This window comes from Mytilus californianus, unplaced genomic scaffold (genome assembly GCF_021869535.1).
Source record: "Mytilus californianus isolate M0D057914Y unplaced genomic scaffold, xbMytCali1.0.p SCAF_7, whole genome shotgun sequence".
Taxonomy (NCBI): Eukaryota; Metazoa; Mollusca; class Bivalvia; order Mytilida; family Mytilidae; genus Mytilus; species Mytilus californianus.
This window is the reverse complement of record NW_026262723.1, coordinates 35,686,650-35,714,041: the sequence shown is the minus strand read 5'-3', so window position 1 is coordinate 35,714,041 and position 27,392 is coordinate 35,686,650. Positions and strand designations below refer to the sequence as shown.

The 27,392-nt window shown below is 32.1% G+C and overlaps 1 protein-coding gene across 2 annotated transcripts; it reads left to right on the top strand.

Annotated features, from left to right (window-relative positions):
* The first annotated feature begins 1,249 nt into the window (after positions 1 to 1,249).
* On the top strand, positions 1,250 to 22,561 carry LOC127710085 (uncharacterized). Of its 2 annotated transcripts, XM_052215830.1 has the most exons (6): positions 1,250 to 1,363; positions 11,011 to 11,154; positions 12,604 to 12,951; positions 16,491 to 16,649; positions 20,306 to 20,381; positions 20,704 to 22,561. In XM_052215830.1, the coding sequence occupies exons 1-6, from the start codon at positions 1,303 to 1,305 to the stop codon at positions 21,365 to 21,367; spliced, it is 1,452 nt and encodes a 483-aa protein (XP_052071790.1). In that variant the 5' UTR covers positions 1,250 to 1,302; the 3' UTR covers positions 21,368 to 22,561. The 2 variants fall into 2 exon arrangements, with proteins under 2 accessions (XP_052071790.1, XP_052071791.1); XM_052215831.1 differs by lacking the exon at positions 12,604 to 12,951.
* Positions 22,562 to 27,392: the final 4,831 nt, after the last annotated feature.

Genomic DNA, 27,392 nt, shown 5'->3' with positions numbered 1-27,392 from the left:
CGAAAAAAATTCAAACGCTAAAACCCAAAGCGAGATCAAAAGTATACTTTATCCTACTCTACTGAAATATTGTGTTACAATTATAAAAAAAACCAGGTTTTCACAGGAGAAAAAAAAAACATAAACATAAAAAAAAAGTTTCACCTATGACAGAAAGCCTTCAAAGACAATTACTGAATCCCAGGCACCAATATTGCTTTAACGGTACAAACATTGCTTTTGTTTCTGAAAAATCTAAAACATAACTAAATGTACAGTTATGAATGTATGAGTAATCCTATATCCTGTCGATACTGTTTACTGATATTTACCACCGCACCAGGTCATGCGTTTCACAGACTGTTTATGCCGTCTTGACTCTAAATCCGTTGGTTGAGTACTGACTGATACTTTAGTCTGAGAGAACATGATTAATTTATTAGTTCAAAGTGGCTTTTAACATTTAGCTTTAGTAACTGCGAGTACTCTTATATCAGTGCTTTGCGTCTATTTTTTTTATGTTAGCTGTCTTTTTGTGAGACGTAATGATCAATTGAGTTAAGCGATTTGCAACTGATATTACAGATTTTTCTCATGTTGTTCTGCAACACCACTGTACCAGGTATGCTCTGGCATTGCAATACAAATATACAAAATGGTCCTTTTGGATATTGTGCTCTTGGCTTGTTTTGGTACTTATACACCCTTGGCTTTCAAATATTTGGCTTCGAGCGTTTCTGATGAAGGTAAATCCAGAAAAGCGTTTCGGACGCATACTATTATATAAAGTATTGTTTTCATATTGTATGCATACAACATAAATGTACTATAATATGGTTCTGAATGTCCTTTTGTCACAAGTTTTTGAGAGAAAATAATTCAAAAATCTGCTAAATCCTTTCAAAAAGGAGTCCAACAGCAATGTTTTGGGTTGAATAACTCTTTAAGTTAAACATAAATATATATTGCTAAAATGGTGAATAATTCTAATTATTTAGTCTTTGGGATATTCATATTTACTATCTGTCATCGACTTCTGATGATTGACTTGGTTAGTCCTATTTTTGCCTAATTTTGATTTGTATAAATGCCTTTACAAATTCAATACAAATTAAATTAATATAAGTCTCTTCCATATATAATATAAAAAAGTATATTCAAAATGATGAATTTACTCAACAGTAAATCTGAATTAGAAATACTAGTTTATCTAGTTAAATAACACACGATGAACCTGAATAAAAGTATATTTAAACTGACCTAAATGACTGTTAACTTCCTTGATTATAAAACAAAAATAACAAAACGCTCAAGAATGTCTTTATGATGTTATTAGCATCGGAATTAGTCATCATTTTAGTGATTTATGTAAATGCAATATCGGGTAAGTGCTCTTTTGATCTGCTTTGTTCCAATACCAATCATTTAATGGTAATATTCTATACAAAGCACAAAAATGTCGCCATTCATCTCAAAATCTAACCACAACTTTAAACAGACTTATTCACAAAAGATATATAGTTACGATACTGTTGTTAAGTCGTAAAGATAGCACTTTGAAAAAATAATATCGATTCACTCACAGGGTTTTTGCATCGGGAATAAACACAATTATTTTAAAACCAGTTGTTGGCATGATACAGATTGTGTTATTCTCGTATAATTTATGATGTCATACATGATACTAACGGGAAGGATTGTGGTTGATTTTCATATGATGAAGACATACTCTTTTGGTCAGTGTAATGGAGGTCTGGAGAGGGCATGTCAGTGACTGCTAGTAGTCCTTTGTTAATTTAAAGTGGATCATTGTCATTTTACTTTGTTTCTTTTGTTACCTATTCTTACATCAGACTCGGACTTATTTTAAACTAAGTTTTACTTTGCATATTGCTGTGTGTGTGTTTATTCTACATTCGCTAGAGGTATAGAGGAGGGTTGAGATCTCACAGAACATGGTTAATCCGACACATTTTTGCGAGTTTCCCAAGTGAGGACCTCTAGCCTTTGTTAGTCTTCTGTGTAATTTTACTTTTGATTCATTTGTATGTTTTGGAGTTTAATGTGGCGTCCATTTTGCTGAACTTGTAAACCTCCGGATGCGGGATTTTCTCGCTGCGATGAAGACTCATTGGTGGTCTTGGGCTGTTTTCTGCTCTTGTGTCGGGTTGTTGTATCTTTGACACATCCCGCGTTTTCATTTTCGTTTCTAAGAATAGCAAAAAGTTTAAACTCACGTTCATTTACAAAATTAGTTATTGCATATATCAATCCAAATTTATATGAAGACTAGTGTAACAGTTTTGGTACTTACAATACCTGTTGAATATAAGATAAGGATATATGAAATAATTTCAAATGATTCAAGTACCCACCAGAATCCAAACGAAGCGAATTTGAATGCATGTAACAAAAGTCACCATACGACCTTCATAACGTACAATTAGCTATAATAGGACCCGATATGACAAAATATGAAACAATTCAAATGATAGAACCAACAGCTTGTTTTATGACAAAACAATAACAAACAAACATGACAAACAGCAACCAATCACATTCACTGATTAATAGGCTCCTTCCTTTGAAAGGCTCCTCTAACCTGCGACGGTGGTGTAACAGCAAAACATAAGAACATCTGCAATTAATTTTAGTCATTATCATTGTTATGTTCTTTTCATAGTTTGAATTAAACTAAAGAGGTACATATGTAGCTGCATATCTCTTAACAAAACACAGGTATAATTAAACATATCCAAATAACACATCATCATAGTATACTCGCAATTCCGTGCAAAAACTGGCACGGTTGAAATACTTAACATAGAAATCATATTACTAAAAGATATGTATGATCTTAAGGGAACATTGACTAGTTGCACCATAGCAGATGAATCGTTCGATATCTAACAAAGCGAACAGATTATTTATCTTATTAATTGCTCAAATTTGATTAAATATTCATTGGAAAGGAAGGAAAAAGCTTTTTTAATTAACTACGAAACACAGAATCATCATACACACTTTACAAAACTCAAAGCAATGGAATATTTATTGACGTCATTTACCTCAAAGATACTATGACGGTCGTATATTTAGTTGAAATTAAACAATAGAAATTAAACTCTGTATTTGAAAAGATTAGAAACGACTTAGTTGTTCTTTTTGGATTATTTTCATCTATTTCTATGTTCTTAAAAGTTAAATGCAACTGTAAAAAAAATGTCGTTCAGACATTCACATTGGTTTATAAACAGTGATTTTCTTAAAAGTATAAATCATAAATATATTTCATAATTAAAAACCAATTGTTCAGAGAACAATTGAAGGTCTTTCCACATCAATTTTCTAAATAATTGATAAGGAGCTAATTCCGGTTTACTCAAAGTTACTTTTGGCATCCAATCATAGATTTCTTCATAATGATCAATAAATATATCGTTTCTATATACTTTTGCCTGAAATAAGGGAGATAATTGCCAACTCCCGGTTTAGAAAATGTCACTTCCGGTCTTAAATGATAGCTTTATTCACACTATTTCCAAAAATACATAGTTTGTATATACTTATGCCTGTAATATGGAAATAATTTGCTACTTTCGGTTTATAAAATGTCACTTTCGGTCTCAAATGATAGGTATTATAGGTTTATGTATGCCAATTAAAAATATATATGGTTTCTAGGTACTTTTCTATAAAGTGTATGCAAACATGACTTCTTCCGGTTTACTCAAGGTTACTTCCGGTTAATATTTTTCAAGGTCATATGTCACCCAACATTTTGCAAAAGATCTTATGGCTTTATCATGTACCAATCTGAAGTAATAATCAGTTTACCTTAAAATAAAATATTAAGGGGCAATAACTCCTATAAGATATCATTGGATTGTTTCAGGCCAAATATATCATATCTTCACCACTATGAAGCAAACATTTTGCACTGGTTCTTTTATATATAACTTTAAAAGTGTCAGAGAAAATGCAAAAACAAGCAAAAGTCAAAATTGAGAACATGACCTTGACCTTTGACCTTGACCTCATTTTCTTAGTTAGGACCCAATGACCTCAAATAAAAAGACTAGTTTTATACTACTACTAGTTTATGAGATACAAAAACATAAAGGTAGATTACTCATATAAGATTTCACCAGATCGTTTCGATCCAAATCAGCCAAAAATTCCTGAGGATGTAATGAACAAATATGAAAAAGAATTTTGTTGTTATCTTTTTTTGGTTATGGAGGAGAAACACTCACAAAAAAAAAGTGTTTGGGGAGATAACTCTAACAATGAAAAGTCTTCTGCTAAAAAAAGGTGAGTTGCAAAAGCTCAATAACTGTTCGATATAATATCCAAAATATCTAAGCGACATCTTGCGAAACAAATTTATACCGCAAGAAAAAGGGTTTGGCGGAAGAAGAAGAAAAAATAATAATTAAAAACCAATTGTTCTCTTTTCACATCAATTTTCTAAATAATTGATAAGAAGCTACTTCTGGTTTACTCGAAGCTACTTTTGGCGTCCAATCATAGGTTTCTTCATACTGATTCAATAAATTTGTGGTTTCTATAAACTTTTGCCTGAAATAAGGGAGATAATTGCCAACTTCCGGTTTAGAAAATGTCATTTTTGGTCTCATATGATAGCTGTATTTACACTGATTCCAAAAATAAATGGTTTATATATACTTTTGCCTGTATAAGGGAGATAAATGGCTACTTCCGGTTTAGAATATGTCAATTCCGGTCTCAAATGATAGCTTTATTCTGACTGATTCCAAAAATATATAGTTTGTATATACTTATGCCTGTAATAAGGAAATAATTTGCTACTTCCGGTTTTAGAAATGTCCCTTCCGGTCTCAAATGATAGGTTTATGTATGCCCATTTGAAAAATATATGGTTTCTAGGTATTTTTCCATTAAATAAGTGCAAAAATGACTACTTCCGGTTCACACAAGGCCACTTCCGGTTGATATTTTTCAAGGTCACATGTCACTTAACATTTTGTAAAAGACCTACTTGCTTTATCATGTACAAATCTGAAGTAATAATCAATTTACCTTAAAATAAAACATTTCAGGGGCAATAACTCCTATGAGATGTCACTGGATTGTTTGAGACCAAATGTATCATATCTTCATCACAATATAGCAAACATTTTGCACTAGTTCTTTTATATATACCGTTAAAAATATCAGAGAAAATGCAAAAATAAGCAAAAGACAAAATTTAAGAACCTGAACTTGACCTGTGACTTTGACATCATTTTTTAAGTTAGGACCCAAGGACCTCAAATAAAAAGACTATAGGTTTATACGGCTTACGGTTTATGAGTTACAAAATCATAACGGCAAATTTATTTGATAAAGGTAAATAACTCCTATAAAATTTCACCGGATCGCTTCGATCCAAATCAGCTAAAAATTTCTGATGATGTAACGAACAAATATGAAAAAGAATTTTGTCGTTATCTTTTTTGGTTACGGAGGAGATACACTCACAAGAAAAACAGTGTTTGGGGAGATAACTCTTACAATAAAAAAGTATTCGCCTTAACGAGATAAGTTTTAAAAGCGCAATTACTGTTCGATATAATATCCAAAATATCTAAGCGACATCTTGCGAAACAACTTTATACCGCAAGAAAAGGGTTTGGCGGAAGAATAAAAAAAAAAAATAAAAAAAATAATAATTAAAAACCAATTGTTCAGAGAACAATTGAAGGTCTTTCCACATCAATTTTCTAATTTATTGATGAGAAGTTACTTCCTGTTTACTCAAAGTTACTATTGGCGTCCAAGCATAGGTTTCTTCATACTGATTAAATAAACAAATGTTACTTTATATTTTTGCCTGAAATAAGGGAGATAATTGTCAACTTCCGGTTTAAAAAATGTCGCTTCCGGTCTCACATAACGGCTTTATTTACACTGATTCCTAAAATATATGGTTTCTATATACTTTTGCCTGTAATAAGGGAGATATTAGGTACTTCCCGTTTAGTTAAGGTCACTTCCGGTCTCAAATGATAGGTTGATGTATGCATATTTAAAAAATATATAGTTTCTAGGTACTTTTCCATGAAATAAGTGCAAAAATGGCTACTTCCGGTTTACTCAAGGTCACTTCCGGTTGATATTTTTCAAGGTCATTTGTCAACCAACAGTTTGCAAAAGACCATATGGCTTTATCATGTACCAAGTTGGAGTAATAATCAATTAACCTTAAATTTAATCATTTCAGGGACAATAACTCCGATAAGATGTCATTGGATTGTTTCAGACCAAATGTATCATATCTTAATCACAATTAGGCAAACATATTGCACTAGTTCTTTAACATATATCTTTAAAAGTGATAGAGAAGATCAAATAACAAGGAAAAGTCAAAATTTAGAATATGACCTTGACCTTTGACCTTGGCCTCAATTTCATTTAAATGAACCAAAAACCTCAAATCAATATGCCTTAGGTCTCTATCACTTAACAACCATGATATATATTTATATATCCCTTATGTCAAATACAGAAGGGGAAATAACTCTCATATGGAGTTTTCGTATCGCTTCCGTCAAAATTGGACAAATCATCCTGAGGATATAACGAGCAATTTGGTAAAATAAATTTGTCGCTTTCTTTTACAGTTACGAAGGAGATGCACTCACAAGGAAAACAGTGTTAGGGGAGATAACTCCTATAAAGAAAAGTATTCGGTTAAGCAGGGTCAATTTCAAAAGCGCAAAAGCTGTTCGATATAATATGCAAAAAATCTAAGCGTCATCTTGTAAAACCACAATACCCCGCAAGAAAAAAAGTGGCGGAAGAAGAAAAAAATAATCATCAGAACAAATACAATAGGTCTTTTCCACAGAAAAGTGGAAAGACCTAATAAATATAAATCTTTCCCCTCCGAAACATGATTAATTGACTTTTTTGATTGATTGATTGGTTGGTTGGTTGATTGGTTGGTTGGTTGGTTGGTTGACTGACATATTAATTAAACACATGGGATAGGGTCTCTTGGAACAAGCGAAAAAGAAACAAATGCGATCTTAGACCCCGTATTAAACAGATTTATTGATTAGTTGGTTGGTTGGTTGGTTGATTGATTGATTGAATAATTGATTGATTGATTGATTGATTGATTGATTGATTGAAATTTAGCATTACACTCTCTCTCTTAGCGAGGCCTAAGACTTAAAGTCAATATTCTGACCGACGACGTGGCTGCGTACTTATACATCCTGCACTCCCAAACGGACTCGTACTTCATGGTTTCTTTTATGTGTTGTGAGTGCATTTTGTTTGACCTTGTAGGAAAAAACAGAGTAACATTTTGTCTTGGAAGTTTCACTTTCTATATTTGGATATGGAATGTTTTATTCTAATTTTAGGGCCGCGCGCGCGAGGGTGTTTTGAAGTCACGTGACGCTCAAATATATATATATATATATATAGTCTGAATATTAATTTCTTTTCAGGGGAGACCGTTACAGGGCACATGTGTATTGATCGAAGAAACACGATCACTATTGGTTTTATTATTTACAGGTCATTGATGACGGATCATGCATGCATCTTACGTACACATCTTTACGGGAGCACAGATTTGTATTTTAATGCATGTTTAGAAATTTGATTGTAGGAATTCAGCAATATTTACGAATTTGGGAGCAATTTCTACGTCATTGAATTTTATTTCTCAATCAAGCGGACCGCGCCTATCGGGAACTTTTTTTCTTGATTCATTTTATATTTTACAGGTTACCTATTGTCGTTCAATACATTCACACAAACATAATGCTGTTATTTTAGTAATTTAACAAATCGTTCATCGATTTATTTCAGAAAACACATGAATTGGAGCAGATTTTTGCAGGGATGAATTTCTATTTAAGAAGTTTGTTTATAAGAAGGATTGCATTTTTACAGTAAAATGTACAGGACTTAACTTCAAGGCGAAATGGGATTCCTCCAAATAGAAAGAAAAAAAGAAAACATGATAGTTGCAAAGTTTGGGGCTATAATAAGTTCATTTTGTTCATTTTACCGTTTCAGTGGCATGGAACCCCTAAAACAATGATGCGTACAATTTCGATAAAAATTTTCCAGTTATATCATGTCGCGACTAACATTTTGGTCAAATTTTTTATAAGGCTTACGATTCATGTGTTACAAAAACATAACGACAAATTTATTTGGTAAAGGCAGATAACTCCTATAAGATCTCACTGGATCGCTTCGATCCAAATTAGCCAAAAATTCCTGAAGATGTAACGAGCAATTTGTAAAATGAATTTTGTCGATATCTTTCTTTGTTACGAAGGAGATGCAATCACATGATAAACAGTGAATAGGGAGATAACTCTTACAAAGAAACTTGTTCGGCTTAGCAGGGTGAAATTTAAAAGCGCATAAACTGTACGATACAATGTACGAAATATCTAAGCGACATATTGCGAAACAAAAATTTAAAAATTTGGCGGAAGAAAAAAAAAATAATAATCAGAACAAATACAATAGGTCTTTTCACAGAAAAGTGGAAAGACCTAATAATAATCAGAACAAATACAATAGGTCTTTCCACAGAAAAGTGGAAAGACCTAATTATTAAAAGCAACTGCAGACATTTTTGTATTTACTGGAAAACATTTCATTCAATTCGGACAAAAAATAACTAGTCAGAGTAGATTTTTTTTAAATGCGTTTTTATATGAAATATGTAGCAGAGTTTCCAAATGATGAAACACTTTTGACCTTTGATTGTAGATGTTTGATAAGAAAAATTATGTCAAACTTATTCGAAAAAACAGAAATTTACTAAAGTTCAGTTATCATTTAAACTTAGGATATGTTTCTGACTGCAGTTTTTTAAAGTCTAAAATAGCCTATTTTATACATGTACATCAATAAATTGTATTGACAAATTAGTGTGCCTTGATATTATAATACATTTAATTAAAGTATTTGTATCCACTTCAGTATACATTTATCTTCCTCATTTTATCTTTAGGTTGAAGAAACGAGGATAAAATGCAGAAAGTCATTGTTTATTTATTGTTACTAGATTTATTTTCAATAACTTTGCAAGTACCAGGAATAGAAAATGTTGCTCATATAACATGCGTACTATGATTTCTTAATTGAGATTATATCATAGCAATTTGCTAACATGATAATATGTCTCCATTTATACATTTAGCTAGTTTTTCTAGTGCAATATGGTTACGAACGAGGTTGTTCATGGCCATTCATAGAGTTACTGTGCGGTATGGGTTTTGCTCATTGTTGAATGTTCTACGGGGACCTATAATTGTTAATGTCTACGACATTTGGTCTCTGGTGAAGAGTTGTCTCATTTGAAATCATACCTCATCTTCTTATTTTTATATTATACAGAGAGAAAAAATCGTCCGTTTTGTTAATTACAAAACTATTATCAACTATTCATGTAGTTTGATCTCTGGTGGATAGTTGCCTCATCAATTGGCATCATACCACATGTCCTTATTTTAATATAAATCATTTAAACACAATAATACAAATACTTTTTTTATAAATGCGCACGAATTGACGATATTAACATTTACAACATGTAATAAATATATTAAAAATCAAACGCGGATAAGCGCTGTAAAACTAACTAATTCGTTACGACTGAAAAAAAACCGAATTAAATATATTAAAAATCGATATATCAATCTTTCCAAAGCCGGTTTTCAAGAAAATACCTTCATGAGCGACTCAAGTATAATCAGTTTTGCAGGGAGCAAGACAATCACAATAGTTTATTGAACTGTAGAGCAATGAGCAACATCATATTCAGAATATAAGCAGTGTAATCTGACAGAAATACAGACGGATGCCATTAACAGACGTTGTAATAACAAAACCTCATACACTTTTCCCACTATTTACTAAATCCATGCCTATTCAATGACTATAGGCACGTATCCATTTCATAATCATGCATAGGTGAATAATTTGTTTAAGGTGGTACCTAACACTACAGGGAGATAACTCTGTAAAAATCAGCTAAACGTTTTAATTACGTTGTATTGTAAAGAAATATTAAGCTTCTCAATGATCAAAATTAGTGTTTGTCAAACTGCTATATAACCAATGAAATTTTTCTGATAAAGTGGTTGGTTCTAATTTTTTGAAATTTTTATATTTTTGTCAAAGGGTCAAAGTAAACATTTTGTCAAAATTTTATGAAAATTAAACGAGCCAAATTAATATTAGTCAAGGTGTTGGGTACCACCTTAAATATAGTTTCTTTTATACTTCCCAAAAGTTACATACTGAGCACTAAAAATTTACCCCTTTTCGAACAAGGAAGTAATTTGAGCTAGTTTTGTCTTTTTATAGGTCTTTAGCAAAAACGTTCCACAACTTCCTCATATTTTTCCTGTTTCAATATGGCTCACCTTGTAATAATCAAACTGGAAAAAAACTGATCCAAACATGTTGATTGTTATTGCTGTAAGCTTTTGTATAATTTCAATTAATTATTTAAACAAAAAGATTGATTATTTTACAAATTCCCTGAATAAAGTTAGAGAATCTGTAAAAAAAATCGAAATTTTTTTAGGGATTCGGTAAAATCCCTATTCAAAATCACTAGTCATTTTAGGGATTTTACAAATTCACTGTAACATATAGACTTTATTATGTACCTGAAGTAGTTGTTTTTCACGTGATATGACGTTATACAGATTATTGGTTTGATAAAGCTTTTGCAACCGTGTCTAATATAAATGACATGACGTCATACATATAAAGGATTTGATAAAATCTTTTCAACCGTGATTGATATTGATGACATGACGTTATACATATTTGGAATTTGATGAAGGCTTTGAAACCGTGAACGATTTCGATATCATCATGGATGACTGATACAGCACGATTGCCATTGATTGTATTACACATTCAATCTACTTGTATTAAAACTAGAAGTATATAACATAAATATGGAGCTAATAATTTTATTTTTGTTAATTTGGAAAATTATATCTTTAACAGGAATTGTAAACAGTAGTTGTACTTTCGATAATGGTGGGTGTGGTTGGTTAGTAAGTGATAATGGTAAATACAAGTGGAAACGTCAAAGTGGGAAGACTCCTGAATCTGATACAGGACCGGAAAGAGATCACACAACTGCATCTGGTAAAGTTGAAATGCAAACATAGATAAATGAAAAACAAATAAAAACAAACAAACAGCAGAGAAGAAAAATTTAGGATTTTCCAGTCTTTGGTTGACCAACTTTACTTATATATCCCGCAGTGGTAGTGAACACGCTGCGATTTATATTGACCGAAGACGTACACATGCATAGACACATCAAAGCCTGTGAATATTAATGGTTTATACATTTTAACTAGAAAATCATGAAGCTATGAATATACAGATGTTACCTTACTATAAAGTAAGGAGTGCTTTCAGCGTTATGACATACGTCAGCTTTAATAATGTGTGTGTGATTTTTAAAGGGGGAAGGGAGTTTTTTGTTTTGTTTAATAAGTATTTAATTTTTTTAGTTTTTTCATTTTCGGATACTATTTTTGGGTTTCATTTATATTACTATTATTTAAATGACACAACATCAGACCTTACAGTAAACAGGCCCGCAGAGCAACGACGAGGGCAATCCAATCTGAGATTCACGAATAATGCCAGACTTTGAATGGAAATTATAATAAAAAAAAATTAAAACCTTATGCATCAGTAGATATAAGAAGATGTGGTATGAGTGAATCTGACTTAGGACAGGTGCAAACAAATGCAGCGGGTTTAAACCAGCAAACATTCAGAAAAGATCTTATGTGTATATATCGGTCAGTACCGAGGAAAAACCTATGTATGTCTCATTTCGAATATCATGTGATATGTTATAAAACTGTATACATAGGAAAATAATGTAAATAAAACGAATCGTGTATAAAATGAAAATTCAACAAAGGGAATACAAAACGGTAAACGAATCAATTTAGACAATCAAGGCTTTATGTATCCGACGTAATCTTATGCCAAATAATTCACCAAACTGGTCTCGAATACCAAATATGTTAGTTAAATAAATAAATCCAATCCGGATTCTGATCGTGCTGGTATATTTTATTCTCCTTCCGCTAGGCATTTCCAATTTGATATTTCATTTCTGCAAACAAATCTAAGCAACATCATCACAAAAACCATCTGAACTAACTTATGTTACGACATGATTTCAAATATAAAGAAAGACTAATGCATTGTGGTTGCAATAGGTAGATATGTTTCTTTCGTCCAATACAATTATCTATGCAGTATGATTTAGAATGTGTATGTAGAAAAAATATATATTCGCACCACCGTCATTACGAAAAACTAAAAACTCAATGGGCATTCAGGAAAGTAAAATGAAGAAGACCGAGCAAACGTTTGGTTGTTTAGTATGACACATTATTTGTTTGTGTAATCCTAGATATTCAGACGGAATACACTTGTCATATGTAACATTTATTTCGTGACCGCCCTTTGCATATTTTGAACTCTCTTATAATATTTTTACATTTTACATTTATATATGGCGCCTTGGTACCTTCATCGCTTTATAAGCAAACCAATATATTTTAGAAAATGGTTCCTATTTTTACACGATATCTCAGGGTTCGTCGAAAGAAAACTATGTAAGTGATCTACAGTCTGGTTTGATTAAACCGAGTCCATACCAGTGTTTGACATTTTGGTATCACATGTATGGTAAACATATCAACACCTTACAAGTATTTGAAATGAAAGATGAACACAACATTGAACTGTGGAACAAATCACAAAGTCAAGGGAATAAATGGCATTTTCATTCACTGGCATTGAAAAATATCGGCCCATATCGAATTATGTTTAGAGCAACTCGTGGTAATGGGAAAAAAAGTGAAATTGCTGTTGACGATATTTTTATTAGCAACACCGTCTGCAAGAAAGGTATGACAATTACTTCTCTTTTGATACAACAAGAAATAACTAGCGCAAGCGTTGATATGAAGACAGTTTGAATAGATGTTTATGAATAAAGCTGAGTGCCATCGTATTACAGTTAGTGTGATTGGGTTGCTGGTTGTTGCACAAAAAAATGTGGACGCTAGATAATTTTTTTCTGAATTTCAGTATTTATGAAATTACCAGTCATGATTTAAACAACCATTCTTTGTGTTATATAGGACCTTTAATAGATTATACACTGAAAGCTATGTTGAGGTTACTTCAAGGAAACAGCAACCCAACCATAAAATAAATCATTTTAGTTTAAAAAATTTCATATTATAGTGTAAATGTTTCACATAATACAATTAACAAAAGATTGAGCCAACATTTAAGATATGCAATGTGAGCTGTCCCCTTTAAAAATCTTTTAAATCATACACAAACCCAGTACATGCAGTAAGAAAAACATTCTTACAATTCCTACGCAGATTTGTTATAATCGTTTTTGACATTTCTCTGATTTCAAGATTGGATTTTGTTATGTCTGTAATTAGTGTGTAAACGAGAAAAATACCTGGAATTGGGAAATTTGCAGACTTCACAAGCTTCCTACATAATTTGAGAAGTATTTGCATTTAATTGGAAAAAGCACGGTGTATATGTGTTGGATCTCACAACAATTTTTAATGCTATCACGTATTTATAATAAAAAGTATTGGCGAAAAGATGGTAACCAAATGAAAATTCTAAATAGCTTACTAATACGTACACGAAAGCCTAGTTTTTTCATAGGGTTTGAAATGACAGCAAACACAATATGTCATCTCTCTTTTCCATTTTTTTTAAATTTCAAACAAAGCTGATGATCAGGAAATAAACTTTGAAAGTTTGCTGAACTCTTCAAGATCTTTTCACCTATATATATTACAGTGTTTGTCATAGTTTGAACGATAAGACTACCGATATGAGTGGTACATTGTATTACAAGATGGTCAACCGTGACACTTGGCGTCTGACATTAAAACCCGTGCTGTTTTGTTGTGCGAGATGTATAAGTATAAGAATTTCCTGCCCTTATCTCGGTTTTCCAACTTTTTTAAACCTCTCAAAATAACCGATTGCTTATAACGTCCAGTGCAAACATTTAATTCATTTCCAGGATGAAAACAAATTAAAACTTCGTGAATATGAAAGTTCTGCAAAGTTGGTCGACCTGGATGAAGGCAATATTGTTTACTGACATTGGAAAGTGTTAACAAATATATAGGAGAAAGGCATTTTTTCAATGCAACATACCACCTGGGCACCCATGTATTTATTGTTAATATATTCTAGTCCTGAACATGCATGAAATAATTGCCACTGGACGTTAAGCAACCAATGATCAATCAGTCAATACATATCTGTCTGGTAGGGTTCTTATAACCTTGATCTCATTTTCATGGTTCTTGTGTCAACTTCAAGCTTTAATGGTTGAATCCGTTTCTCAAACCTATACTCAAAGAAAGGTTAATTATATTCGATGCATGAAATGATAAAAAAGTGTGTATGTGCAAATTCCAGAGTTCATCCGACATTGACCCCTTTTTCATTGTTTATTGGTCAACTTCAAGTTTACGCGATTTAGTGCCATTCTCAGTACCAACATGCAAATAAACTCATCATAGATACCAGGCTTACATTTTTTTTTACACCAGACGCTCGTTTTGTCTCATCAGTGACTCTCGAACCTAAAAAGTTCAAAAGGCTAAATAAAGTACGAAGTCGAAGTGCATGGATGGTCCAAATACTGAAAGGTTTTGCCAAATACAGGTAAGTTAATCTTTTCCTGGGGTAGAACATCCTTAGTATTTTCAAACATTCTAAAGTTTTGTAAACAGTTCATGTATAATTATGACCGTATCAATGATAATACGTGTCAACACAGAAGTGCTGACTACTTGGCTGGTGAAACTCTCGAAGAGGAAATATCCATCAGCAGACCCAGTGGTTGTAAATACACTAAACATAGATATCAGGCTAAAGATTTTGTACGCCAGACACGAGTTCCGTGTGTAAAAAACTCATCAGTGACGATCGAACCAAAATTGTTAAAAAGGCCAAATAGCATATGAAGTTGAAGAGCATTGAGCACCCAGAAATTCAAAATGGTTAACTACATATTTGGTGTTTTAAACAATTTTAAGATGAACATATCCGTCTGGTAGGGTTCATTTGACCTAGACCTCTTTTGCACGGACAATGTCTTTTTCTACAACTATATACATATACAATGTACTTCAAAACTAACCAGTAGAGACGGCGATACATGTAGACAGTTGATTTTAACTTCTTGTATGAAAATCTGTATTTTGTTTAGATTAAAAAAAAAAACCTTAAAATTCTTGCTTAACTATTCTTTACCATTTAAAAAAAGTACATTTAAAGCTCAACCTTCAAAAATAATGAGAAGAATCTGGCATTTACCATTTTACTTTATGTGTTGTAGATGTTATATAAAAGATGATGTCCTGTCGTTAATTAATTCAAAGAACATATACAATGTTGAACGCGACTATCCGAATAAAAGAAGGATGCCACCGATACAGTTTAGTCTGTTTCATGTCTTGGCTTATATCTTCATTATGTTCCAAATTGCAATGGTGTTCTATGTATTGAATAATATAGTTCATCAGTAAAAAAACTAATCGAACCTTTAAATAAACTTAGTCTAAAAGGTTACCAATTCAACACTGTAATAAGCTCTTTGAATATATTCTCAGATCTGTACTTTGTGTCTCCATTTGTTGTTGGAATGTATTAATTCCCTACCATGTCCGGTCTGTGATTTTCTAAGCTGTTTTTTTTTTTTGTTATAGTTTGTTTTTATTTTGTTCTGTTACACCACTGTCCCAGATAAGGGGGGTGGTTTGACGCCAAAAAATATATATTGAACCCCGCCACCTTCTAGATCCGTATGTGTCCGTCCCTAGCCTAGTGAGGAGCCTGTAATCAATGGTAATCATTTGTTGCTGTTTATCATATTTGTTTTTCGTTTATTGTTTTGTACATTAATCAGGCCGTTTGTTTACTAGTTCAAATTGTTTTACATTTGTCATTTCTGGGCCTTTTATAGTTTATTACGTGGTATGGGTTTTGTTCATTGTTGAAGGCCGTACAGTTACTTATAGTTGTTAACTTCTACGTCATTAGGTCTCTGGTGGATGGTAGTCTCGTTGGCAATCATACCACATCTTCTTATTTTTACATGTTTTATCCTTGCAAAATCCTAATATCGGGTTTAAGTCCACACATGCATTGTGCTATATCGTAGTTATATATGAAAGTATGAAACCGGTTGCCCTCTTTCATGCTTCACCATTATTTATCAAACGTGAGAGGTTTTTTGATATTTCAAATATTTGTACATGGAAGCTTATACTCTATAGCAATTTCTCTTTTGAGGCGGAATTTTGTTACACTCAAATGTAATAACCGAGACAATGATAAAATATTGTTATAGCCGATATACTAGTATATATATATTCATTTCTTTACAGTAAGAGATACCAGTGTTAGAAGTGATACCAGTGTTACAAGTGGTACCCGTGTTACAAGTGGTACCAGTGTTACAAGTGATACCAGTGATACCAGTGATACAAGTGATACCAATGTTACATGTACAAGTAATATCAGTGTTACAAGTAAATCAGCAACAGGTAGAGATTGGTTTCGTTCATTATGTCTTACTTGTGAACATCAGATTATCTGAAATAAAAAGAGCTGGAAGATACAAAGAGGACGAGGGGACATTCAAAACCCATAAATCGGAGGGAAACTGGCAACACCGTGGCAAAAAAAAAACAACTGCGAAAAGACTAGCAATTACTCAAAACATTACATAGAATATTAAAGACTGAGATACAAAAATAAAAAAAACTTGGAGTGATCTCAGTTGCTCCAGAAGGGTAGACAGATCCTACTTCAATAATGTTGTTCATTGTAAGTTCAAATTCGGTTTCAAACGTGTTGTCACAGTCGAGCACAAAAAAACGAGGTTGTGCTTACGACTATTGGAACATATAAGTGGTACAAATATTACATAATGGTCAATCAACTCTTAATGGCGTCCTCACAATTTTTAACTTATCACTAAGAATCCTTTGTTCAATAAATTTCTTATAAGCAGAAACTCTATCAATGATATCCTGATAGGAAACATAAGCCTTGGTACTTCGTATCAACTGGGAGAGATATACTTCCATATGCAAGCGCTGCTATTATGTTGCTACGTACAAATGGAATGTTCACAATTTGATACTCTAAATCCCCTTTTGTGTCGTCCAGTTTTGTTCTCAACTTACCCGCAATGTCAATCTATATATGTAAGTCAAGAATAAACCACTAAAATACCAATGCAACAAAGTTTGGAAAAGTCAATCAGGGAGAAGACTTTATTCTATGAATTAAAGACAGACAAGTGCGGAATGTCAAAAATACAGCACAAAAAACTAAAGGCTGAAAATAATAGTTCCTATTACAAATTGTAGTCATGAAATAGATAAGGTTTGGTACTATATAATCGTAAACAGGAACAGTAACAGTTTTATCGGTGGTACCTGTCGAGTTACTAATGTTAGATTCCAGTGATATGTTTTTGTAAATCATACTTACTTATTAATATCGAAACAGAAGGCAACGACTGGTTAATGGCTACGATATAAAAATAATAAATAAACAGTACGTTATAATACAAACATTGCAAAACGGTCAGTGAAGTTACGACCGCCTCCGAAAGCACATTTCAAAGGTATCACTTCACTTCAGTTTTATTCGTAATTTTCATTTGTTTTAAGATTTGTTTAGATTAGTCGGTCGAAGGTCAAATGATCTTATCCTTCACAAGGCTTCTTTAATCTTTCATCGTGTATTGGATTTTTTTAAAAGTTTGATCTTACAAAGAGCAAAAGCTACTGAGACTAGATATGTCTGTTATGTTGTCGGGAAGGTCGAGCAATTGTTTATTCTATTCGGAAACAGTTGTACATTGGAGTCATTGTAAAATTTAAGGAATTGTCTGGAGTACCAGCTCTTCATGTAATTGTCTCCTTGTCCGTTATAAAATCCGATAAGGCTCAAGTGAAAGCTTAGTCGCATAGTAAAGTTCCATACGACATGTCATGTTTAAACGTCCAGCTATTGCGACCATCGAAAAGCTTCATTTATAGCGTGGTCTATAGTGGTCTAAAATATCTTTTAAGTAAACATTAATAACTGCTACACTAGTTTAAATACAACTAAAGATGGACCTTGTTACGCACATTCTGCATATGATACATGTGCATTAAAAAAAGGTTTTGAATGAAACATACTGACGACCAGTCTGCTAATAATGCGGAGAACAGCGAAAGACTTCATTACATTATAGCTTATTGGAAACACATATACAATGAAGTCTATTTATGGTAAGCAGTTAACCAATGGTTATATTATCAAAGAACACATACGGTTCATATATGGTACTTGCCGATGGTGATCGCCTTGATTAAATATAAACATTTAGAGAAAGTGACCACGTGAATGTACGCATACTTCATAAACTAGTATAAATGCTTATGCACATATCCACTTTCATATTGCTCTTGGTAGTAATATAACCACAGTTTTCTCTTTTGATTTTTTTCACATTTTGTCAAACATGTTTCCTCTTATAGCTTACTATATAAAATATTATTGCTCAAGGTGTTAGGCTTACCTATTGTAGTACTATGGTATCGGTTAATCCTGTTAATGTAGTTATCTCTTTGATAATAATACCACATGTCCTTATTTTTATTTTATTTATTTTTAAACCCAGTTTTAATTTTATGATTTTGCTCTAGTATTCTGTGTTGTATTTTTTCAGATATTTTCTCTTTCAATATACTTAATTGTATCACTCGGTGAATGACTTGTCTTTTTGTTGTCCTGGTAACTTGTGTTTTCATTATCAAATTCTGTCATGTAGATGCATTCGATGCTACCTGTGTCAATTGTTGTTACATCATTTGATAATGTCTGATAGGCTGGCAAGAAATAATTACCCATTCACAGAATTAAGATCATAAATTTCAATAGTGAAACAGGATATGTTATCTCTCCGCTGAACCTGAGTAAACTTTTTTTCGTTTGTTTTGGGGATGGGGGGGGGGGGGGGGTGATTTTCTTTTAGTGAATTGGTGTTGGTTAATCGTAAAATGTCCACGATTGCTGGCTTGCCATTTGTTATTGACATTTTGTTTAAAGACCTCGTACAACTTTTATTTTTCTATATTGAAAGTCTACTTGAAGATACAAACCTACGGTAGAAAGAAATACAACGCATACCTACGCATAGTCTTACTATCGTAAAGTATCCACCAAATATAATGAACACACTAAGAATAAAAAAGAAACAATAAATAAGTATAAAAAATGGGTAGTTTTTACACTTTTTATGTCCTTAAACTTATGTTCTCATAGGGTAGATTTTTACGCGAATTGGGTTTGGACCACTGTTCTAATCTGTTTTGTACAAGAAGTAATTGTTTGTTGGTTTTATCTTGGCGCATTAATGTTCATTATAAATGTTTTAAAACCTATTTGAGTGACAAAATAAAGTAAAAAGTCTTTGTATTGCTCTCTTACTAATAATTACACAAAATTATACAAACAAAAAATACTATTGACGTACAGATACAAAAAAAAACAAGTGTGGTAAATCTCCAATATTTGAAAATGAGACTTTCATAAGTATTCAACCAGTCATGTCCTTTATCATATGTATGTTTAATAATTGACATAACATACATGTATCATAATTCGTTTATAAGAATCAAAATTAAAGTTTTGATAAAATTACTGTAACAACAACACAAGATATCAAAAAGTAAAATAACAAAATACCGAACTCCGAGGAAAATTCTAAACGGAAAGTCCCTAAGCAAATGGCAAAAATCAAAAGCTCAAACACATCAAACGAATGGATAACAACTGTCATATTCCTGACTTGGTACAGGCATTTTCTTGTTTAGAAAATGGTGGATTAAACCTGGTTTTATAGCTAGCTAAACCTCTCAATTGTATGAAAATGTCCTGGACTAAATAATTTTGAGGTGAAACTTTAAAGAGTTGAAAAACAATTTTTATTAATTTCCACTATACACTACAAATGGGACGATTAAACATTTCAAAACCCGTCAGTGATATCAGTTACGCAAAATAAGCATTGTTCTTTGTTAAAGATTGTGAAAAGAAAACATGTAAGAGAACAAAGGATTTGAATTAAAAAAAAAACAAATATCTTCATGCTGTTCTTAAAGGTACCATTTGATATGATATTTTGAACATTTTGCAGGTTTAGTTGTCGGCTTGGTTATTGGTGGTTTATTACTAGCATGCGTTGTAATTGTGATTGTTGTTCTTGTTGGAAGGTACGTTTATATAAAGTTCGTACTTTAAGGATGCTAAATGTCCTTTCTTGAATTGTTCACGATGATATTCTTGATATTGCACAAATCCTTTTAAAATTAATATTTGATTCTAAGTAATAAAGAAATTAAATTTATATGCGTGATGTTTTCTTGTGGAACTAATGTTTGCAAGCAATGACCTTCTAAGCTATTAGAACTAATATAAGCAATTTACTTTTTACGCATGTTTTTTATATTGATAATTTATACAGACAGGACTTATTTTTACATAATTTATTTATTTTGAACACAAAAATAAGTCCATACGTAATGTATATTTAAGGAAAACATTCAAGAGCAGACCAAGAGAAAAAATTAGAAACAATCTCGGAACAAATGACTATATTGGAGTTCAAGACATAGCTTTACCACTAACCGCCAATCATGCCAGACATGTGCAAAATGATGCCAACAGTAGTGGTGTTGACAGTACACATGCTCATGCTAAAATCATCAATGTAAATAAAGAAAGGGTACAGGCGCATGCATTTGCAACTCATCGGAACACAACATTATCAGACAATCAATGGCAAAATGACAATAAACATTCGATCGTGGATCAGACAGCTGAAAAAAGTATTAATGGGAATATAGACGACGATACTGGAACAGCAGACAGTTATATAGTATTAGATCCAACCGAGACAGGTTTCAAACGGACACGATGTTCTAACACTCCTTCAGGTTATGAGTTTGTAAAACCGGTTAATGATACGGGGAACAAAATAGGCGATGCGGATCAATATGCTCTATCTGAGGACGGAGTCTACGACCATTCGGAAAATAATCGTCACAAAGAATTAGAAGATAACATTTACAACCATGCTGTTGATACTATTTATGACTCTGGAAGTCACAAAAGAAATGACGAAGGGAGGGAAGACACCTACGATCATTTCTTTGGACAAAAAACAGAAGATGATTATGATATTTCAACAACGACATGAATCCATGCATAGACATGATATATATGCATTCAGATATTTTGTATATGTATACATTTCATTTTAGTTGGTGGCCGCTGCTGATGCGGCGTACAGCAAAAAACCAATGAATCAACTAGTCGTTTAATTTATTTCACATCCGGTATTCGTTGCAAAGTATGTCACTGCTCTTCCACATAAGCTAGCATAGTAAAGAATAAATAACATTTTTTTAAAGAGTTGAATGCAAATAAAGGCGACATGGCTCGTGACGCTGAAAGGCGTCACTCGGAAGTACAAGTACCAAATACAACATTTAACCTTTAGTATGCCATAACAAAGAATGAAATACTAGGTTGTATTAAGATTCTTTAAAAAAAGGCAACTTTAGATTACCAAATTGTAAATGAGTCTTTGAAATCTACAGCAAACCCGTTCCCCTATTTATATCTAATTGTTTCCAACCGTGTATTTGAGTCTGCTCAAATACAACAGCTATGATTAGCAGGAGGAATATAACCATTTGTCTGTAAGTTTCTTTAAGACTCCTTCTTTGAAATAGTAAGATGTTAGATGAAAAATCTCTAGTGTGTTTTATTAGTAGACTTTTAGAAGCCCTTTAGTAGAGGATATCGTACCTGATTAATGATTCTTAACAATGTTACAAACATTTAAATAAGAAAAAAATGTCACTTATATGTAACCAAAAAAAATGTTTTGTCAACTGTTATCATGGTTATATTCTCCATCGAATATTAAAATAAAACTTGTCAAAACTGTAAGAACTAAAACAATTAATAAGAATAATAAATAGAAAAATGAATTCTCTCTAAAAACATTCAGTCAAGAAGACAACAATTACATGTTCACGATCTTTACACTAAACATGCTAAAGGTCATATTTTCCTGTTTTACTATATATTGTTACCACACACATGTACATATTTACACATGACTTGTATCTTTGTATATTATTGCTTTTTTTTTGTATAACTTTATATCAGAATTTTTTTTATCAGAATAAGTTATATATATATAGTAAAATCAATATCTTGGCAAACTTAAGAATCTCAGTCTTTCAATTTTTATCTATTTAAATAAAATCTCAGCTTTATGTGTTTATTATTAGAAACTCATTTGACATCAAATGCCCTATTCTGAACATGTAACATCAAACTATAGGCATGGTTGAACCAAGATAAATATACTTTAAATGAATTTTTTTTGTGCATTGTTTTCGTCTGAGAGAGTTGAAAACATCTTGGATTTTGAAGTACATTTTTCAAGCCCGAAGAAGATAAAACAAACACCTGAATACGATCATCCCTGCCTTGTCAATATATTAATTTGAACTTTAAAGATTTGTTCAGTATTTTTTATTTATGAAAATGTTTAATTACATTTTAAATCGAATTACTTGGAAATGCTAATTTTCAATTAAACAAGTATCCAAATGCTTTATCTCTCAGTGACCTCAGGCACATGTGTGCACAAGTGGAAAACTCTACTTGTATATCATAAATTACAGGATGTTGATGAGTAGACTAAATATAGCACTTATAGGTTGCACTTTGTAAATACAGCTGTTTCTCAAACCACGCCTCTTTTGGGGAGATATTTAATATTCATAGGTATGTTAATTTGTTAACGTACTGGTTCCCATTGATGATCTCTGTGTTTCATCTCATAGAGACATCACTTGGGAATGTAACCAGTATTGAAAAACATGGTAGCGGCTAAATTTTAATTCTTAGGAGGTCCAAAAATGGAGGTAAGGGTAGTATAGAATTTTAGTATAAGTTTAAACTCTTAGAAGTTCAGGGCATATAAATGTTGAAAATATGCCGCACAGCCCTATATTTTGACCTTTGAATAAAATAGTAGTGCATATAAACTTTCCGTTCTGGGATATTATTTTTCACGAAACTTCATAGTAAAAGTGTCACAGTTTTAGCCGCAAAGGGAGTTCCTATGGGAAATTGCATTGTCAGTATTTACAGAATTGCAACCTATATAGGGTCAAAAAATAGAACATACAGAATTTCACAAAATCTGGTTTATCTCAGAGATTTTAAAGAATTTAACTCAAATATGAAGTTTTATAAATTTTTCATGAAGATTGAGAAAATCCTGGGCCTTAACTATGATGACTCAGCATAAATTCACAGTTTACAGTATGCATGGTTTACTTAAAGCCCTGAATTCAAAATAAATTCATAATATATGCCTATTTGTAATTTAAATTGTTTAGAAGTGTTTATATTTACTCTTCGCAGTAATTGCAACTCATTGATACTTCCTAAATATTTTTGGTGGGGTGTTTTTGTCCTGTCGATAACCCAAAAGTAAGCCGTAACGCCTAAATGTGCTTTTTTGTGACCGCGGCATAAAAAAGTACAAGCTAGAATTACAAAAAGACCTCAAAAAAACTTACAATAGTGTGTTCTATCCTAAATATGTAGTAAATATTCCACATTGCTAGAAACAGGGGAAAAAAATTAGGAAATGTGAGGCCCCATGGGCAAAAAACAGAGAAAAATGCCTACCCCTGAGTCATAAAACAGATAATTTAACTTGTAAATGCTATGATTTTTTTATTTTAAAGGTCTTTGGTAAAGTAAACAATAACTGTGCTAGGAAGTTATGCAAAAATCAGATGTAAGCAGTCATTTCAATCAAACTTTTAGTGAATTTATGCACCAGACTGATATCTTCATAAATATAACTTTTGCAAATATGGCTTTGTTTAAACACTTCTAGTTCATATATTAACTAACTCATGTTAGATATATGGTTAGGGATGATACTGTTGTGACAAGAATTCTAAACTGACCATTTGAGGCAGAAATTGAGAACTTTCATTGACAAATAGGCATACAGTAAGATGTGGACTGGAGACACAGGCAGGATTGGATACTTTGTATAATCTTGAATGTTGGAATGCTTAACTACTAAACAATACATTTATAGTATTCTAAAATGCTTTCAATTTGTTATCAGAATAGTGTCAAACAGGTTTTGGACAGTTCATGTCAGATAACATGCACATAGGGTAAGCTGGCAATAATTAGAGTCTTGTTTTCAAAATCTTTAAAAAATTGAAACAGGGGTAGGGATATAAAATTTACTGTAAAAGGAAACTTAGAGTATATGCAGTGATTTCTTTAAGGCTATAATTCTGATAAATAAGTATAGTTGTGAGAAAAAGTGTTTTTAGAGAGTTTTCTATTTGAATAAATGTTTGTATAGGTTGCACTTTGTAAATACAGCTGTTTCTCAAACCACGCCTCTTTTGGGGAGATATTTAATATTCATAGGTATGTTAATTTGTTAACGTACTGGTTCCCATTGATGATCTCTGTGTTTCATCTCATAGAGACATCACTTGGGAATGTAACCAGTATTGAAAAACATGGTAGCGGCTAAATTTTAATTCTTAGGAGGTCCAAAAATGGAGGTAAGGGTAGTATAGAATTTTAGTATAAGTTTAAACTCTTAGAAGTTCAGGGCATATAAATGTTGAAAATATGCCGCACAGCCCTATATTTTGACCTTTGAATAAAATAGTAGTGCATATAAACTTTCCGTTCTGGGATATTATTTTTCACGAAACTTCATAGTAAAAGTGTCACAGTTTTAGCCGCAAAGGGAGTTCCTATGGGAAATTGCATTGTCAGTATTTACAGAATTGCAACCTATATAGGGTCAAAAAATAGAACATACAGAATTTCACAAAATCTGGTTTATCTCAGAGATTTTAAAGAATTTAACTCAAATATGAAGTTTTATAAATTTTTCATGAAGATTGAGAAAATCCTGGGCCTTAACTATGATGACTCAGCATAAATTCACAGTTTACAGTATGCATGGTTTACTTAAAGCCCTGAATTCAAAATAAATTCATAATATATGCCTATTTGTAATTTAAATTGTTTAGAAGTGTTTATATTTACTCTTCGCAGTAATTGCAACTCATTGATACTTCCTAAATATTTTTGGTGGGGTGTTTTTGTCCTGTCGATAACCCAAAAGTAAGCCGTAACGCCTAAATGTGCTTTTTTGTGACCGCGGCATAAAAAAGTACAAGCTAGAATTACAAAAAGACCTCAAAAAAACTTACAATAGTGTGTTCTATCCTAAATATGTAGTAAATATTCCACATTGCTAGAAACAGGGGAAAAAAATTAGGAAATGTGAGGCCCCATGGGCAAAAAACAGAGAAAAATGCCTACCCCTGAGTCATAAAACAGATAATTTAACTTGTAAATGCTATGATTTTTTTATTTTAAAGGTCTTTGGTAAAGTAAACAATAACTGTGCTAGGAAGTTATGCAAAAATCAGATGTAAGCAGTCATTTCAATCAAACTTTTAGTGAATTTATGCACCAGACTGATATCTTCATAAATATAACTTTTGCAAATATGGCTTTGTTTAAACACTTCTAGTTCATATATTAACTAACTCATGTTAGATATATGGTTAGGGATGATACTGTTGTGACAAGAATTCTAAACTGACCATTTGAGGCAGAAATTGAGAACTTTCATTGACAAATAGGCATACAGTAAGATGTGGACTGGAGACACAGGCAGGATTGGATACTTTGTATAATCTTGAATGTTGGAATGCTTAACTACTAAACAATACATTTATAGTATTCTAAAATGCTTTCAATTTGTTATCAGAATAGTGTCAAACAGGTTTTGGACAGTTCATGTCAGATAACATGCACATAGGGTAAGCTGGCAATAATTAGAGTCTTGTTTTCAAAATCTTTAAAAAATTGAAACAGGGGTAGGGATATAAAATTTACTGTAAAAGGAAACTTAGAGTATATGCAGTGATTTCTTTAAGGCTATAATTCTGATAAATAAGTATAGTTGTGAGAAAAAGTGTTTTTAGAGAGTTTTCTATTTGAATAAATGTTTGTATAGGTTGCACTTTGTAAATACAGCTGTTTCTCAAACCACGCCTCTTTTGGGGAGATATTTAATATTCATAGGTATGTTAATTTGTTAACGTACTGGTTCCCATTGATGATCTCTGTGTTTCATCTCATAGAGACATCACTTGGGAATGTAACCAGTATTGAAAAACATGGTAGCGGCTAAATTTTAATTCTTAGGAGGTCCAAAAATGGAGGTAAGGGTAGTATAGAATTTTAGTATAAGTTTAAACTCTTAGAAGTTCAGGGCATATAAATGTTGAAAATATGCCGCACAGCCCTATATTTTGACCTTTGAATAAAATAGTAGTGCATATAAACTTTCCGTTCTGGGATATTATTTTTCACGAAACTTCATAGTAAAAGTGTCACAGTTTTAGCCGCAAAGGGAGTTCCTATGGGAAATTGCATTGTCAGTATTTACAGAATTGCAACCTATATAGGGTCAAAAAATAGAACATACAGAATTTCACAAAATCTGGTTTATCTCAGAGATTTTAAAGAATTTAACTCAAATATGAAGTTTTATAAATTTTTCATGAAGATTGAGAAAATCCTGGGCCTTAACTATGATGACTCAGCATAAATTCACAGTTTACAGTATGCATGGTTTACTTAAAGCCCTGAATTCAAAATAAATTCATAATATATGCCTATTTGTAATTTAAATTGTTTAGAAGTGTTTATATTTACTCTTCGCAGTAATTGCAACTCATTGATACTTCCTAAATATTTTTGGTGGGGTGTTTTTGTCCTGTCGATAACCCAAAAGTAAGCCGTAACGCCTAAATGTGCTTTTTTGTGACCGCGGCATAAAAAAGTACAAGCTAGAATTACAAAAAGACCTCAAAAAAACTTACAATAGTGTGTTCTATCCTAAATATGTAGTAAATATTCCACATTGCTAGAAACAGGGGAAAAAAATTAGGAAATGTGAGGCCCCATGGGCAAAAAACAGAGAAAAATGCCTACCCCTGAGTCATAAAACAGATAATTTAACTTGTAAATGCTATGATTTTTTTATTTTAAAGGTCTTTGGTAAAGTAAACAATAACTGTGCTAGGAAGTTATGCAAAAATCAGATGTAAGCAGTCATTTCAATC

Bases quoted from the DNA above. Each gene is read 5' to 3' on its own strand.
- LOC127710085 (XM_052215830.1), top strand. From the start codon at position 1,303: ATGATGTTATTAGCATCGGAATTAGTCATCATTTTAGTGATTTATGTA. The intron at 1,364-11,010 runs GTAAGTGCTCTT...TATCTTTAACAG, and splicing joins TTATGTAAATGCAATATCGG to GAATTGTAAACAGTAGTTGT. The intron at 12,952-16,490 runs GTATGACAATTA...ATTTCTTTACAG, and splicing joins CAACACCGTCTGCAAGAAAG to TAAGAGATACCAGTGTTAGA.